Below are 19,125 nucleotides of genomic sequence, written 5' to 3' on the forward strand. Positions count from 1 at the left end.
AAGCTACACCTGGAGAGTTATTGTATGCATATATGTTTACAAAATTTGATATCGAAAACGGCTGGGCTCTGTTATACACCGGTTATTATTATTGTCGTCAGATAACATACGCACGCTTTGCTTTAGCAAACTCTTTGGTCACCCGGTAACCCATATTAACCTACCTCGTGCATCCACGGAAAAAAGTACAGTTGAAAAATTACATTTCCTACTGTAAAAAAAGACGCTACGGGTAAAAATCTAGAAATATTACAGTTTAAACAGTAATAATTGAGATATTTTTTCTAATAAAATAAGTACAATGAAAAATACTAAACTTTACACTTTCTAATGCATTTTGTACGAAATAGAACTTCGAAATTTCAGTTACTTTTATTTTTTTGATTTTTCGAAGTTGAGAAGTTATAGTTAGTCGAAGAAACTGTAAGAATTACAATTTATTGGTGATTCATTTTTTGTTTTATGAAAATGAACTCATTCTTACATCAAATAATAAAAATTACACTGCGAGCTATTAATTTCCGACAATGCTAAATATTCTGGAAAATATTACAGCTCATACTGTAATTTTTAAAGTATAGAAAAATTACAGTTTGAGTGAGGAACTTTTAAATTTTAGCTAATAAGTTTTACAGTTTATAAAGTATTGTCATAATATGGCGCTACGTTTTCCCGGCAAATGCGTGTCTTTAGCGACGGTCGCAAGCAGGTTCAAACACGTTTTCCGGTAACGCTCAGTTATTTAGTAACGCTATTGTGGATAGTTCAATCTCAGTGGTTGCAGAGTGAGGACATTGTGTTATAGGTTATCTACATCTGTGCTAGTGACAATTAATGTAAGTACATAAATATCTTATTTATATAAATGCATGTTGCCATCAAATTTTCATAGCATCTAATCTATTATTTATAATTATTATGATTATTTTGCAAGTTTAATTATGAAATTATATTAAATTGTGGTTATGTTGAACGTATGTTGTGATTTGTTTTTTTCTTTTTTTTTCAATTTCTGCTTCAAAACATCGATGCTTGGGAATTATTGGTTCTTCTTCAAGGGACACAAACATGAATCAAGAAATACATAATAGTAATTCTACAGCTCCTCCAGAATCCTATTATTTAAACGCATTTAACACGCTATATGCAAATAATGAAAATGATAATTATTTTCATTACCAAAATCAAGTATATGAAGTATTTTAAACACGATTTTTTGCATGTGCTGTCTAAAATAATTATAATATTAACATATTCGTACAATAATTAAAATCTGTTAAATATTAATATTTTACGTGACCATGTTGAATTTAGTCTCTTGATAATTGGAATTTTCCTACAAATTATTTGTCACATATTAATTACTATGAGTAAAATTAAATTACTTAATATGCTCATGGCAAAAAAATTACTTCAGTAATCATTAGAATTTTTTTTTTCAGAATCAAAATCCGCATGGTTTTATTCGGAATCAAGCTACATCAAGTACATCAAGCTTTCCTTCATCTTCTCATACATCTACACAAGCTTCACAGATACAGAGTTCGAACTGTGGAGAATCAGAAAACGAAAGCTCATCAAGCATTTCTTATTTTTGTGACAATAATTAAATTTGTACCATCTTTTTTAGCTTTAAGACAATAAACACTTATGTTCATCTGTATTAATTTTAAAAGTTGTATTTACTCATGTTCTTGACTAGCAACTATATTTTTCTATACTCGTACATTAACTCAATATATTCGTAATATCAATATCTTTACAACAATAATTGAAGAAATTTAAATAATTTATGCTTCATACGATTTTAAAATTGAGAGCTGATACTTTTAATGTTAGAGTGTAAGTAACATCTCTCATTGAATATAAAAGAAATATTAATATATAAAATTTTAAATCTTCTATTTTGTAATTGCAATGATCGTCGTATAGAGTGTAAAATTTAAAAAATACATTCGAAAAATTACAGTGTGAAACAGTAGTTTTTAAAAAAAGATTTAAAGATTGAAAACTTGTTTACTAGACAAGACTACAAAATGATCTGTGTGAAATTGTAATAATTGTTATATCAAAATTTTAATGTAATTTTTACAGTTTCAGAGTAGAAGCGACTCACTGTTATTTGAAACTGTAATAAATCCTAGATAAAAACACAATTTTTCAACTGTTCTTTTTTCCGTGTCCTCGACAGTCCATGTTTAAAATATGTAATTACTAATTAGTTATGTCCCTACACTCTTTACCGCAATTTATCGAGCGTTCTCTAATTAATGACTTGATGAATATACCTCCCGTTAACCAGTTGGACTAAAATTTAATTACCCATCATTATCACACTCCAAATTGTCGATTTATTCATTAGCTCAAGCGTAATTAAAACTTTTGTAGCCAATGACAATGACATTTATTACGAATCAATTGATCGATAAATCGTATATATCGTGACCCCGATTAATTCATGTCGCTCTTCCAAAAAATCACTGCTAATTCTATTTACCTGGCTTGTTTACCGTTCAAGAGCTATCATTGCACACAGTAATAGAAAACTACCTCCCGTATATTAATAACGACGACAATAATAATAATAATGATGATAAAAACAGTAATAATAATAATGAAAATAGTAATAGTGAGACGCGTGTACTGAAGTAAAATCAGGGACGTATGACGACGCGCTGAAGCGTGACCGTAGGGTGATACTCGTTAATGAAAAAAAATACACAGCACGCTCCCTTACGTTTATATTCTTTTTTCGTGTTTTTTACTAGTATAATATATATGCTTGATTCATCATCATATTTCCAGTAAATATTGTTTTCATGTGATCCCACCCATGCAGTTGTTTGTATTTCATATCTACCCTTAGTCACGACGTCTCTTATATTTTAAATATACGTATATGCTATCACTGATATATACATATTATTCATTACTACTACACATAAGAGAAAGAATGGTCTGACTCTTCATTATCTTTCGTCTACTCCAATATCATTAATCCGTCCTTTAATGTAATTTTTCACCCTCCTCGTCTTCTTATTTTTTGTCTGGTAATGAGAATAGTCGTTAATCCTATTTTGAATTTTTATTAACAAATATCTATCCAATTTCTGAAAAATATTGATGTCAAAAATTATATTTTTTTTGTTAAAACAATTACAAAATTACTTCCTACAATTCAAATTGTTATTAATTAATCGAAAATTAACTTCCCACTTCTTAAAAATCATTGATTAAAAAAAAAAAAAATAACAATAACATAGACAGTAACCTATAAATAGAATCATTTTTGTCAATCATATAAAAATAGAGTAAATTTGGATTCTCGTGAGTGTCCATCGTCTATTCATGATCCCGACGTGCTGGAGAGTCGCAAGACGGTCGTGATGCTCGTTGGTAGTATACTAGCGATCGCTAAGGGTGGGGAGCGGCGGCAAGCGTCGCGACGCTGCTCGGGACCAACGGGAACTATGCGTCTGGGCGCTCATCGTACGCCAGTATCGAACCCGCGATCGTACTGAGCGTATGCACATCTCATACGCACCATCGTCTGCATATACTTATAGATACATATCTATATATATATTTACACTAATATATAAGTGTATATATGCACGATTTACAACGTACTTATGTATACGTACCTATGCACATATGTTTTCCTGCAAAACTTCCCGGTAAAATTGGTGTTCGCGTTATTATTAAATATTAGAGTAAAATAACAGTGACAATTTAAATTATTTTAATTAAATTATTACTATTATTATTGTCATTTGGGGTTACTCTGCAAGTTATTACTTGGCATGATAAATTAAGAGTTTAATGATGATTAAAAAAGTTTATGCTTTAGTGAATGTTGATGATAATAATTATTATTATTTAAATAGTAATAATAATTGTAAATAACTAAAAGTGAGGGTGGAGTGAAAAAATGAGAGAAAAAAAAAATAAAGTGTGAATAAAAATTTTATTATTTGATCTTGATACCGTGCAGAATTGATTGGATAGCAGAATTGTAAGTCAACGTGACATCAAAGGACGTTAACCAGTAGGGTACGTTTTAGGTCTTTTACTTCCTATAGTCAAGACGGATTCTGTTTCCTTTAAAATTGGATTTTTTTTTCTTTTGCAACGACTACTACTGGAGCATACGTCGGCTCTGTATTATCGCGATATAGTCACATATGTATATAGAGTGCGCAGTGAAATTTTTCATCGCGATTTGTGCTGCACCCTCTGTACTATTCTTCGTTGGACGAATGGCCCAATTTTATACGTGACGTTCGTACAACCCTTATTCCCCTTATTCTTATTCTCCATCTCCATCTACTTATTCTTCTCGTCCTTTTACTTCATCTGTAGTAAAACTACTGTACTCAAGCTTCGCTGGTTTATACACCTCAATATTCTTTTTTTTGTTGAAACAGTGACAGTTCATTTAGAAAAAAAAAAAAAAAATTATTATGTTACTTTTTTGTTCAAATTACTCCATTAAAATATTGTAAAAATTTTTTACTCCATTTTTTATAGCTACGAAAAAATTTTAGCACTTTGATCCATCTGCGCTCGCAATGTGAATTTAATATTGGATAATTTAGAGACGATGTAAGCGATGGATTTCCGTGAACAAACTTTTTCCTATATTTTTAATAAAAAATTTTTTCATATCTCTTTTATTTGAATTTAAAAAAATAATTAAAAAAACTAGCATTCATTTCAATTTTATTCATAATATAAAACTACTTTTGTTTTAAAAGTTTGATGCTCTACGTAGAAATTCTAACTAATTACTTTTGAATTCAGAGAAATTAATTAACATCGACTTGAAATTTCGAATCAATGCGTACTTTAATTTGATTTTAACTGAAAAACCTCACAAAATAAAGGCGTGGAATAATAAATTCGGTATTCTCAGTGATCATTAAAGGTTTAATCTTTTTTCGCGATACTCCATTTTAATTAAACCGATGGTACACAGTACATATTTGTTGTTCCTCTTTTTTTGTATGTATTTTCTTCGTCATTATTGTTGTAGTAGTAGAATTTTTTAGTACAAGATCGACGTTGTAGTATTATTAAAAATAATTGCCTAACAACTTTTATTTGTATTAATAAAAGAGTTTATTCCCATAACATTTTATTTATTATCTTTTATATAATTCCACAATAATTATGCTTCTAACTGATAACTACTTTAATCTTCTCTAATATGTATGTTTGAAAGAAGACAAAAGCTCTGAATTCTTTATGAAGTTATTACTAAAAGAGTATGTTTCTATTGCATATCTCAAAATAAGAATCAATCATTTAAATTAATGAGTGATTATATTTACATTTTAATTTTTTTTTTAATTTTTTGCCATCACTGTTGATTTCGTAACGCGTATATGATAATTGCATTCCATAGTAATAAATTTTTATTATGTTGTTGTTTAATTTTATTAATTAATATATATTTTAACGTTAATTATTATAACATTACTGTACTCACCCTATTATGAATTAATTGATGTAATTAAAAATAATATACACATTTGCATAACTGAAAATTTAACTTTGATATTTCATTATTGAGAAGAATGTTTTTTTAATGAAATATAATTAAACAAAGTTGATATTTTATTTAATTTTATAAATACAATGCATTCAATTAATATTACACGTATACAAATTGATCGTATTTTATTAAAATTTAATTAAACTAAAATATAAAAGGTGCGTATCGACCTGACAGTTTTATTGTGCTGGCCAAAAAAAAATCATTTCAATTAAAATAACTGTTTATGAAGAACAGATTAAAAAAGTTTGTGGCTTGATTTTAATTATATAATAAATAAACCATAGCTAGGAGAAATATTTCAACGTGAAAACTTTCAAGTTTATTATTTGTAAGAATATTTTATTGGAGTTGTCTATAATTGTTTCTATAATTATATTTTTATTCGATCAAACAGCTTGAAACAAATCGTGATAAATCAAAAATTGAGACGATTTAAGATAATATGACACGCGGAAAAAATAAGCTTTAAAAATAAAGCCTGTATGGGGCGAAAAAGTGGACTAGTGCGACAGCGCAGGTGCAAACTGTTTCGGATGCTTCTAGTCATCTTATGTAATAACTGTACATATATATATAGAGGTACATGCAGAAAATTGCTTGTTAGTGGTTGTTTTTAGCTGTATGGTTGTAAAGAACATTCTATTCCAAGCCGAGTAGAGGCGTTTGTGTATTCATCTCCACTCAGCGGCGAAATAGGGCTACTTGTAAACCACCGGGGCGGTCTGTGATGCCAAGAGTCTGAATACTTGTCTCGCACTCGAGTTCATCAATCATCACCGATAAAAAAAAATATCCTCGATTTACCTTTTCAACGTGACTTAGTATTATATAGGCTCGGTATCAACTCTCTAGTGTTATTCCGACACCTCTGGGGTTAATCGGTGTGATAATATATTTTATGAGAGAGATGCTGTGTGATTATATACATATATATATATATATATATATATATATATATATATATATATATATATATATATATATATATATATATATATATATATATGTTTGTCTATTGGATGTTTTGGGGACAGTAGATAGAAACCTGTTTAAATAGTGGAAAACATCAATATAGATTAAATTACATTAATATTTCTGTGAACTATAATTTTTTTTTAACTTTTCACACAATTTTTTATCGACTGTATGATATGAGACCAGTTATGTAATAGATGTTTCGAGGACCTATAACTTTGTTCAAGTATCGACTACTATGGGGACAGCTATACTGAACATATCAATATAGTCTATATTTTAAGGACATTTGTCTGGTGACTGTTTTGAAAATGCTAATGCTCTGATTTTTTCAATTTTCTGTACATATTTAGAGTAATTATTGCTCATATAATTTATAAAATTGGTAGTTTTAAACACAAGTTACTATTTTTTTCTTTTTTATAAAAATGAGAGATAATCTAAGATATCTAAGAACAATGTATGTCTGGTTATCTAATACTTCAAAGCACTCATAAATGTTTCAAGGGAAATAAATTATGCTTTAAACGTCAATCGAATTATATTACATACAAAAGAATATTTAATTGATTCAAACGAAAAATAATTGAATTACATCAAATCATTGAATTAAGATAATAATCTTGAAGAATTTATTAATTTAAATGAAAACAGAAAATTTTGGATTCAACTAAAATTTACTTGAGTCACAAAACATTTCCAAATTCAAAAATTTGTCTACTTCAATCAAGACAATGAAATTCTTCAAAATAATTTTTTTAATTAAAGGAATGTATATTTTATATATTGTATATTTTTCCGAAAATGGGTAAAGAAAAAACAAATGTCTGGCAGAGACCTCATACCAAACGTTGTAAGTACAAACCAATGTCTTCATAATGACTGTTCCATAGAATGAAAATGTCTCCATAGTTTTCTAATGTCCTCATAGTATACAAACAGTAAAATTTACAGATTACCGTATATTTCACCGCTTGTATACCAATGTCCTCATAACGACTGTTCCATAGAATGAAAATGTCTCCATAGTTGTCGGATGTCCTCATAGTATACAAACAGTAAAATTTACAAATTACCGTATATTTCACCGGTTATATACTATGAGGACATCAGACAACTGTGGAGACATTTTCATTTTATGGAACAGTCATTATGAGGACATTAGTTTAATTTACTGAACGTATTAATATAGTCTATACTTTGAGGACATTTGTATGGTCACTACTTTGAAAATGCTTGTATTCTGATTTTTTCAATTTCTACGTACATATTTATAGCAATTACTTCTCATATAATTCATAAAATCGATGGTTTTAAACATAAGTTACTATTTTTTTTTTGTCTTTTTATAAAAATGAGAGATAATCTAAGAAAGTTAAGAAAATGTATGCATACCTAATACTTCACATCAATCATGAATGTATCAGGGAAAATAAATTATTCCTTAAGCGACAAAAAAATCATATTACATACAAAAGAATGTTTAATTGCCTCAAGCGAAAAATTATTGAATTCAGATAACAATTCTAAAGAGTTTATTGATTTGAATGAAGACAAAAATTCTTAATTCAACTAAAATTGACTTGAGTTACAAAACATTTCCAAGTTAAAAAATTTATCTACTTCAATCAAGACAATGAAATTCTTCAAAATGATTTTTTTAATTAACGAAATTTTTTTTTTTTTCAACCAAGTTCATATTTTTTTTTTTAAAATTCAATTTAATTTTAAACAAGTGATAAAGTACTATTCGCGGGTTTTATGTTATTTTCCTCATTTTTGTATATTTTTCCGAAAATGGGTAAAGAAAAACAAATGTCTGGCAGAAACCCCATACCAAACGTTGCAAGTATAAACCAATGTCCTCATAATGACTGTTCCATAGAATGAAAATGTCTCCATAGTTTTCTAATGTCCTCATAGTATACAAACAGTAAAATTTACAGATTACAGTATATTTCACCGCTTGTATACCAATGTCCTCATAATGACTGTTCCATAGAATGAAAATGTCTCCATAGTTGTCTGATGTTCTCATAGTATACAAACGATAAAATGTACAGATTACCGTATGTTTCATCGCTTGTGTACAATGAGGAGATCAGACAACTATGGAGATATTTTTTTCTATGGTACAGTCATTATGAGGATATTGGTTTGTACTTGTAACGGTTTGTATGAAAACTTTGAAAGAAATTTTTGTTTTTACTTCATGTCTAATAAAATACACTCTCCAAGTATAGATGAGGGAAATTTTGTGTAACTTATGTAGATAAGAAAATATCTCTCAAAGTTCTCATACGATCTGTTAGAAGAACAAACCGATATAAATATTTGTAATTTTTCCTTTCAGCTTAATAGTTTTTTAATAATTATTTGTCATCGATTTTGTGGAAATTACTACACACATTTTAAAATGATTAATTTCTAATAATAATAGCATTTATTTTTATATCAATTTATGAAATTAATAAACACGATCGTTTTTTAAATTAATCAAATGAACAAAAATTTTTTTGAATCGTTGATATTTAATCTTCGTAATCGATTCAAAACGTGGCCAATAAATTTTATTTGTTTGTTGTCAATTCTAATATTGACCGTGTTTACAATTTGCTGTAATCAGTCGACAAAACTTAAAAAAATGTCATGAACAATCATTATAACCAAACATACTTTATAAATGACGAACAAAATAAATTAATCGTAACAACTTTTAAGAATCATTACGTGTTTTTACCTTGTATTTAATACCTTCGACTAATCAACGTCTGTCCTTAAATCATACTTTTGGTGATTAAATATTATGGGGACACTGTCCCGGTTTACACCTATCAGTAATGCTGTCCTTAATTAAACCTTTATATTGACGGTGTATACTTTGAAGACAGTCCTCGAAGTATACAAAATATGAAAAGAATTATGAGGACTGTCTTCAAAATAGCCATATGTCCTCAAATAATACTTTATATAAGATAAAATGGTCTTATAATAACCAATAGAAATATATATATATATATATATATATATATATATATATATATATATATATATATATATATATATATATATATATATATATATATATATATATATATATATATATATAGTGCCCGTCATAATCAACGAGCGTTGTATTTTATGAATAGATGCTTCTGTTTTACTTTTAATGCTCATTATTTTATTAACTTCCTTTTTACTTTAATGCGTTAAGTGTATCGTACTTGAACATTTTTTTTAATTCATTTCCTTAGTCAGGAAGTGAAAAATAAGAAAAATAAAAAAAATATGAAGAAAGTAAAGAAGGACAAGGTATACTTTAAATTATTAAAATATTTCATTTTCTTCCATTAAAAATAAATTATTAATATTAGTTCTCAAGACAGGGATGAGCTTATTTAATAATTAAAAAGCTTAGAGAATTTTCTAAAATTTTAAAAACAATGAATGATCTTATGCTAAAAACATACTGAATAATAAGTAAACTCAGTACATATATAAATTAATAATAGAGTAATTTTGAAATACTGAATTATTAAAAAACATTTAAAAATTATACTTGTACAAAAAGTAGTCACTAAGGAGTTTAGTTAGTCTGAAGTTGAGCTGGCTTACTGATTTTTCTTATTTAAACTTCCATTTCACTAGTAGTGTCTCTTTCATTAGTTCGTGACTGAGTCCAGTGTATCTATAACCGCAGCTATGTTAGCATATATCATCATTATTCTTATTCTTATTCGCATTCTCTTCTTCCTTTTCTATTTCTAGTTCATTTCAACTTAAACTTCTTCTTGGTTTCGCGTTTTGAGTTAGCGGTGGGAATCGTTAAGAGTCTATTCACGCGAACTCTCTTCGAAATAGACTGGAAACCAACCAGAAGACGAGTTGGATGACATTTTCCCATGGGCAAGTTCGCAAACTTTTCTCCGGTCTTGAAAACTCAAATCTTTGCTGGACGCTGTGGGACTCCGCAGATATGTATACACCCCTTCACATCTAAATGTTCTCTACAGAAATCTACTTTTATAAAATCAAACAGGAAGGAAAACTCGGATTTTCAGTGGCAGGGGATTTAAAACTTGTTCGTATCAATGTATTTACTTTTACAGCCCATGTTGAAGTGAAGCTTAAAATATTGTACTAGTTTTTTTATGTTATTTAAAATAGTAATTATTTAAAAAATATTAAATTTTTAAATAAAATCTTTTTTTGGTTCTTTTAAAGAGGGTATTTGACATTGATTTTTAGATTGATCAACCGTTAAATCAATTTTTATTTCATACAACGTACATAGAAAAAAAAAATAATTCTATTTAAGAGAAAAATTCTTATATTAAGTAAAATTTACTCACACTACATCAAATTTTTTAGCTCAAAAATTTTTCGCTTGATTCATGATCATTAATTTCTTCAAAATCATATTTTTGGTCTATTTTTTTCTCTTCAATGAAGTTAATTATTTTATCAGCGTACATATTTCTAATATAAAGAAAAAATTATCAAAAAAATTTTTTTTCATTTTTATACGTAGTCTGATGTGGCAATGAAAATTTTTTCGCGAGGTATTTATTTTTTCAGTCATATAGCTTCTACCCTAACTGCTATACACTATTTTTTATTAGTCATCAGCCTTGCGTGTCGTCAAAGTCAAGTTTTTAGATTTTTTGAGAGACGAACGCAATCTTCAATGAAAATAGAATCTCCAAATTAGAAAGAAAGCTTTTCGGTTAGACCGAAGCAAAAACTACAAAATTTAACTTTTTTTTCTCAACCTCAAACCGTCTCTCTTTTATCTAGTCAGAGCACCGGAAAAAGCGTGCTCGGAGACTCTTGAGACCAAGTTTTCCATTACTACAAACCAAGTTTTCTCAATCGAAATTCCAAGTACGTATTTTATTTTTATTTTTAAGGACACCGAGGGAGTGAGTCCAATATTCGAGTACTCTACCAGCACCATATTCTCTACATCAAAGACACACATTCCCAGCATTACTGTTGACGTTCGAGAGTTGTATCGATATTTCTGTATGTGATGGGAACACATTTGGACACAAAGAACTTTCTAAAGTGGCTTAGTGCTAAACTTTAATGTAAAAAGTAGATAAAAAAATTCCATATACCGTGTTTCGAAAAAAAGAGAAAAAAAAACTACATCGCTAAACGCATTTTTAAACCGCGTGTGAGTACGTGAGTGAAGTACCCGGTGGTAAGTGAAGGACACTCTGAAGTGCTGAGGCCCGGACGAGGATCAGGAAGAGTGTGGTGAAAAAACGTCAAAGCGGACAGAAGTGAAGAAATGAGGTACCATCCGCCAGTCATCATCTTCATTCTCTTACTCGGCAGCGTACGTGCGCAAGGTCAGTTTCTTCAAATTATTTTTTATTTTTTGTAAGCTAGTCTATATTTTTACAAATAAAAATTCTTTATTCATTGTCATGGTGATGATAATACCTGACATCGTAAAATTTCATTATCTTAATAGTTTCTTAAAAAATATTATTCTTAAGTAATTGAATACTGAAATATATTGAAATTGATATTAAAATTAATTAATTTATTTCTATCTCAAAAATAATCTTCGTCAGAATTAACCTAATTAAATTTTTACGATTATTAAGAAAATAAATTTAATATTCTAATGAAATTAGTTAAATATGCTCTATTAATAAAATACAATGGCTCATTTTTTACAATGGAAAAAAAATTTTTCCTATCGTTTATTTTTAATTTCACCAAAAGATTACAGATAGAAAAAATTATTTAAAAATATTTTTTAAATAATCTGTAGTCTCAACATGATAATAAGAAATTATAGAAATGGTATCGACGTCATTTTTGTTTGGTCCTACTAGCTGTTCTGATGAAATTAAGTATCAATTATTTGCAACTAATCTGGTGTCTTTAAAAAATAGTGACTATAAAATTTGTATGCTTAATTTTTTTCGGTATTTTTTAGTATTTTAAACTACCAATGTTATGTTCTTTTTTTTTTTTTTTTTTTTTTTTTTCAATTTATTTATCGATATACCTCCCAGATGTAAATCAAAATTTGTATCAGTTTAGAGTGTAAATATTATTCTTTCGAGGCAAGCTTGAAAAAATTAAAAAAATGTCATTTACTGTGTTGTAAAATAGGGCAGCCGTAATCTGTCAATATCCATCCTGTCGAAATAATAAACTTACGTTTGCATAGAAAGCTTCAACTTTTTTCACTTGCATTGAAATCACTCCAATAACTTGGTAACAATTTGTGAACTGAAAAAAAAAAAATATTTCTATTTTCTGTAGGTCTAAAAAATGTATTGTTTTAAAAAACTTGTAAAGTATATTTTAAATATTCTGTTCGCTCAATTACACTTTGAAAAATCTCTCGAAATTGTGTTAAAATATTTTTATTGTTCATAAATTTTAAATAAGCATATTGTTTGTTTTTTCATTTACATTTATTTACTGTGTAACAACAACTTTTTTAGTGGATCTTATTCTTAAAAATGATTTTCATCGTTAAAGATTTACTAGAAATCTAGTTCCATTTCGGTCGTTGAATAGCCTTTTTTTTTTTAACTAAAAATCTTTTACATTCTGTCACAAATGACACAATTTGACAAACGAAACCATTTCTTTAATTGTCTCTCCGTACAAACCATAATTATTTGATTATTACGTATAAATAAACCGGGTATATTGTATTAATATTTACATAGACAGTACCTATATCGTTTAAGATAAATTAACCGTTCGCGTACCCACGCTAAATAGTACGCTCTACTGAGACATTCTGCGGGACTGCATTACACCTTGCACTATTGACCCAAGACCACTTATTTGCACGTATCATTATTATATGAGATTGGATGGGCACGGGTGTATCGGCAGCAACGAGCGCCAGAGCATATCCGAGCAATTATGGGTCAAGCCAGATGAGACTTGACGCTATCTATACATGTACATTTATACAAGTCCGTGTGAATGTGCGTGAGTATAGGATCATGATACGATATGCAGGAAACCGTACCCGGTTTGGGGTTCGTTGCACACTCGTTTATAAACTACAATTACTAATCTGACGCGTGTCTTTTTCGTACTTATCTTCCAAACATGTATTATAATACATACAAACGAGTTTATGTGGCCACCGTGTGGCTGCAATACACTTAATGAATTAATATATTGATTATCGGTAAAGCTCAATATTTTTCAATAGCAGACAGTCGATTGCGGTCAAATTCACTCATTAGAGCAACCGAATTATGTGCAATTGGTTATTTCAATATGGCGTAATTAGTGATTGGGTTTATTATTAGAGCGCTTTAAGTGGAAAATTTGGGTAACAGTATTAGAGAAAATTAATTTCATCTTGTTTAAATAAAACACGATAATAGGATGGTTTAAATTCTCGGTATAGCTTTCATTATTCAACGGTTACTATTTTTATCAAAATGTCAAGTTATTTAAACCATATTATTAAGTTTTAAATTATTTGCTAATTAGTTATAACTGTTTTCATTGATCCATTCCATTTATGTCTGCATATTTCTTATTCATACATAGAAAGAAAATTTTAATAGGATATTACTTAAAAGTTGGGATATTAATTCAACCGGTGAATGATTTATTAACAAGCGATTTGAATAAAGTTAAAGATAAGTTTAATGATGAAAATGAAAAACGAATAATAAAAACTTTTGTTAGTGGACTTAAGTTTAGCATTATTAAAGTTAGCAAACAATCACTTAGTTTTTATATCGGCGGATATTATATAAAAGATACTATTTATTATGTACAGTACTGTTCAGTTAATTGAAAATTTTTCCATACTTCGATCAATCGATTTCGCTTTTATTTTTTATCATTTTGCATTTTATTACGACACGTTTCCATTTAACCCGTAACATTCGTGAGAGCGAACAATTTTCAGTAGAGGAGCGCCGGAACACCTGACAACTTTTCGTTTCAGCATTGCAAATTGTTTGGCACAAATTCCGCTCAGTAGCCATCAAATGTGTTTCAATTTACTCCATTTTTACTTTGCTCACAACACAAAGTAAAGAGTATCCTTTCTTTACAGTAAACATTTTTTTCCATTTTCATCTTGAATTTTTCTCAACTTACTGTTAGAGTCATCCGCTGTATTGGTTGTCCTTTGAACAAGCTTTTTTGTTTTATTTATTTTCCTCATTTTTTTCCCTTCCGTTTCTTTTTTTGCCTAACAGAAAACTATCATCAGAGAGAGAGCAATCCAACTTTCATCAGCGTGACAACGTATGCTTTAAAATTCATCCTGGCTCTCAGCATACTCGAGTATGTCATAAAATATTTAATCTTCTCATGAGGTAATTATCCGGTTTTCAAAATATTCACACTCACACAACATATACATCTTTATGCCTGTACGTTTGTAAAGGAAAAAGCTCCATCAATAATGAGAGTAATTTTTTAAGGATTTTTTCAAATGATACTTTCTCTGTTAGACGGAAGTGGAAAAAAATATGAAAATAATTAAGTTATTTAATGATCGATCATTGCAAGGAATTAGAATAATTTTCATATAATATTACAATAAAATGTTAGAGGCTGAAAGCATTCAATTTTTTATTTTACAAAAGGAATATTTTCATGTAAAATATAACGCTACAAAAGTTTGTCTATTGAATTATCTTTTTATACATCAATAGCTTACAACTTTAAATGTGAAAAAATAAATTTTATATTTTGGGATAGAATTGTTTGTTGATAGTTGCAATATTCTTGAATAAAAATAATAATATGAATGCACAAATATCAGTTGTAAATTTTTTTTTTTTTACTTTAAATGATAAAAATTAATAACAAGGATGAAGATTAAAATTAAACTTCACTCAATTGAGTTTTTGAATTTAATTTTGCGATTCCTTAAAACAGGAAATCAATACCTAAAATGTAACTTTAACCTATTAAATATTCCTTACATATCTAAAATATTAAACATGCCGATCAAATCACATCTCAAGTAAGCAATAATTAATGAGCTTATATCTAGAGTAATTCAAAAAACGATAATCGGTATTTTAAATTACTTGCAGATAAAGATTAGTTTGATATTTTTTCATAAATTTTACATGATTTTACTTTGCTGTGTCAGTTTGAAAATTAAAAAATTAATTAAATGTAGTCAAATTAAATTATTCCTACAGAATAAAATGTTGATAACATAAAAAAATTCATGTGTTCAATTTAAAATAAATTTTGTTATTTTATTTCTAAAGAAAAAATTTATATATCAGTTCAGTCATAACTTAATAAGTTTATTTGACACAATTATTTATTTTTTTCTGTGCCTTGTATTCACCGTCTCTGTAACAAGCAAGTTATGGCGCAGAACACATAATGTACATACGTAAGTACAGATAAATGTAAAGTCCTTCTAGACCAGAGAAACTAAGTTGGATCATTCGGTTATTGTATATGCGATTATTGTACGCACAGTGGATTATGTGGTACACGGATTATCGCTTCGAGGGCCAATTAACGGCAAAATGTTTCCCCGTTAATACTCTATGCTAAATGATCCTTAAGTCGAGAGAACTTAGATCGTAAGTCGATTAGTTATTTATTAATTCAGCTCGGATAATAAGCTCATTTGTAATTCTATCGAGCACCGCATAACATTTGATCTTCTGACTTTAACATTTATTTCTCACAGAAAATTTAACTATCAATATTAATTATTAAAGTGAACTACATTTATCTTTAAACTCTTTTACTCAAAAGACTTTATTTCTGTATCAATATTTTCATTTAGTCGAAACGTTTCACGAATGATTGCGAAATAATATTTATTTGAATGCACTTTTATTCTATTTTTGTTATTAAAAGAAGCATTTTATACATGAGTAAAAGTATCCATTTGGAAGCTTTACAATCTAAAGTGCATTTACGTGATCGGTACTGAGTGAATTAAATCTTAATCTTAAAGTACATAATTTAATTGATTCAATTTATCTATAAACAGCGTTTGCTATACGCGAAAGAATAACAGCTCGAACTTTTCATTTTTTATCGGGCATAAAATTAAACCAGTAAAGAAATGTGAAACATGGATGAAAATATACCATTTAAATATTATTCAACAGAAACTAATCGAGCGAAAGAATAAAATAAATAAATGGTTGGAATAAAATAAACCTTAAGTATATTAAAGTAAAGTTTCAGCGGTTTACCTCACAAAGTTACGCACTTTACATTGACTTTTATTCAGTCTATTTAATTATATACCTTTTTTACTTAAAGTCGACAAGTGGATTCGTGTAGGTTCGTGCTTGCAGTAGGTATCCCGACTAATTAAATTCCTGGTAGTCCAGAGCCTTGTTACGAGGTCAGATGATACAGAGAGAAAGAGAAAGAGAGCACCGGAATAGAGAAGGAAACGCGTTAGTTGATTACTCCAATAATTCCCTTTATATTCTCTTGAACCGAGAGAGATCTTCGTGTCTGCATATCTAGCTACATTGATACGAGCTTGAGATGTACAACGTACATTGTACATAGAGTGCATAAACATGCTATAGAAAATTGTACCATAAAAAAGCTCCTTTCATTTTTGTAAAGTCAATTTTAAGGTCGAAAAAATAACAGACGTAAACTTTGTCACAGTTCAGTTATATTTAATTTTTCTTAAGTAATTATGATTATCTTTGTTCGCTATTTGTTTAAGCATTCTAAAACTCAACATGATAATATAAAATCAATACCACAATATCAAGTATTTTATTAAAGTTATTTTTTAGTTTATTGTATTATCATCTTCATCTTCTTTTTTATTTTTTGTTTGAAGATTAACTATTAGTATTAAAGTTTAATAAAAGAAGTTAAGGGTAAAAAGTAAATCTAGAACTTACAAGGCACTTTGCGGTGACCCAGAAAGTTATCTTGCGATCTTTGGCCGTGTAATGCTTTCGAAAGGATATCTGCAACCCAATAGAACTACATATAAAAAGGTATTAAATTTTTTACCATTTTTTTTCACTTGTTTTTTAATTTCTCTTATTATTGTTATTAGTATGATTATAATTTTTTTTTTATTGAATAATAAATGTGTGCTCTCTTTAGTTTGAAGATAATGCATACCGCATAATAATGTCGGAAATCGCGTATTGCTTATTACTTTAAATGATCATCTCTGTTAATTAAATTTCGTCGGTATTATATTTTTTCTCGTAGCACACATAACAGTATATAGTAGTACTGTTTTACGTACTGCTGCTTTTTCTCTGAGCTTTTTTAACGCAAATTTTTGCGTCAAGCTTGAAAAATTATTAAATTTAAGGGGGGAGACTCATGTAAATCCCCCGAAATCGGTCATTTTTTAACATTTTTTTTTACAGTGATAAAATAATTTCATTGTTTCGAACTTTTAACACAACTTTATTAAACATTTTAAGATTATAAAAAAACTTTTTTTTTTTTTTTTTAATACAAAATGGCGGCTCAGCATGATGTCTTGTAGGCTGCCTCCGACGCGAGGTCCGAAACTGCTCTATTTGTCACTCATGAACCGTTGATCTGAAACAAAAAAAAAAAATTTTTTTTTTTCAGGAGATATAAACGGAAAGGATAAACCTTTAAAATTAAAAAAAAAAGGATAAAATCCAATATAAAATCAGCCTTAAAAAAAGTTACGATTTTGGGCTATTTTTTTTATCCTTTTACCCCCAAAAAAAATTAGTAATCAATCAGAAATACCTGAAGTTTCAGGTTTATCCTTCCGGTAGTAATGTAGAGAAAAGCCTCACCAAATTTCAAACAAATCGGTCAATAATTTTTTGAGCTACAACACGAGCAGTTTTTCAAAAAGTAGTTTCGAGATAATCGCGTTTAAAGTTTCAGTACAGGAAAATGAGTAGTTTTACTGAATTATTAATTACTTACCGACTAATTTGCAATTCCAGGTCCATATAACAGTCCTTCTGCCTCCTCAAAAGTTGATTTTCATCTATTTGATGTTGTCTGCGAGCTGAACGAGCTTCTTTGGTCTCTGAAAGGCTTTTACGATTCTGTCGGGTTATTCGCTCTTCGTCTGTACTATCCGCAAATATCTTAGCATAAGTGCCAATATTCAGATTCAGAAGGTTCATTATTCTTAATATGGAAGTATAACCTTCATTAAATATCCCAGCAGCAATGTAAGCTGAAATTTCGACTACTTTTAGTCCGGAATGCAGGTGTTTTGGGGATAATCGCCAAACTGTAGCGTTAAAACTTTCGTTCGCGTTCTGCGTATGACCACCAAGGCATCGCTCAAGTAAATCATCTTTGGACAAATCTTGATATATTGGTAAAAGATGCTGTTTAAAATCTTCACCAAGTAATGGAGCTAAATTTTCCTCTCGAGGATCTCGATTTAGAGCAATAGCCTTCTGCCATTTGCACCAGCTATCAACGCCTTCAGGGCAGTTATCATGTTGGGGATTTTCTGTAGTGGAAAAAATATGATCATAAGTAGCCATTATGGCTTTTTTCATATTTTCAACACTGTTAACATTTCTCTGAATACTTAAACCATAATATTTTGTTAATTTTTTACCACTTTATCAGTTAGTTTTCCTCTCCCC

The 19,125-nt window shown here is 28.8% G+C and overlaps 1 protein-coding gene across 5 annotated transcripts in view; it reads left to right on the plus strand.

Moving 5' to 3' along the window:
• Nucleotides 1–19,125, plus strand: part of LOC141530696 (nephrin) — a 194,394-nt gene that overhangs the window by 20,875 nt on the left and 154,394 nt on the right. For 2 of the 5 annotated variants that reach the window (XM_074247965.1, XM_074247967.1), the window contains exons 1-2: nt 3,533–4,053; nt 11,446–11,892. The exons of 2 other annotated variants lie outside the window; for them this stretch is intronic. In XM_074247965.1, coding sequence (XP_074104066.1) covers nt 11,832–11,892 — 61 coding nt within the window. In that variant the 5' untranslated portion in view covers nt 3,533–4,053; nt 11,446–11,831. Of the gene's footprint in view, nt 1–3,532; nt 4,054–11,445; nt 11,893–19,125 lie in introns of those variants that run through there. One more of the 5 variants, XM_074247966.1, reaches the window with a different exon arrangement.

The sequence above is a fragment of the Cotesia typhae genome, unplaced genomic scaffold, assembly GCF_013202065.1.
Source record: "Cotesia typhae breed Kobodo isofemale line unplaced genomic scaffold, CoteBio_Ctyphae contig_5, whole genome shotgun sequence".
NCBI classification, from domain to species: domain Eukaryota; kingdom Metazoa; phylum Arthropoda; class Insecta; order Hymenoptera; family Braconidae; genus Cotesia; species Cotesia typhae.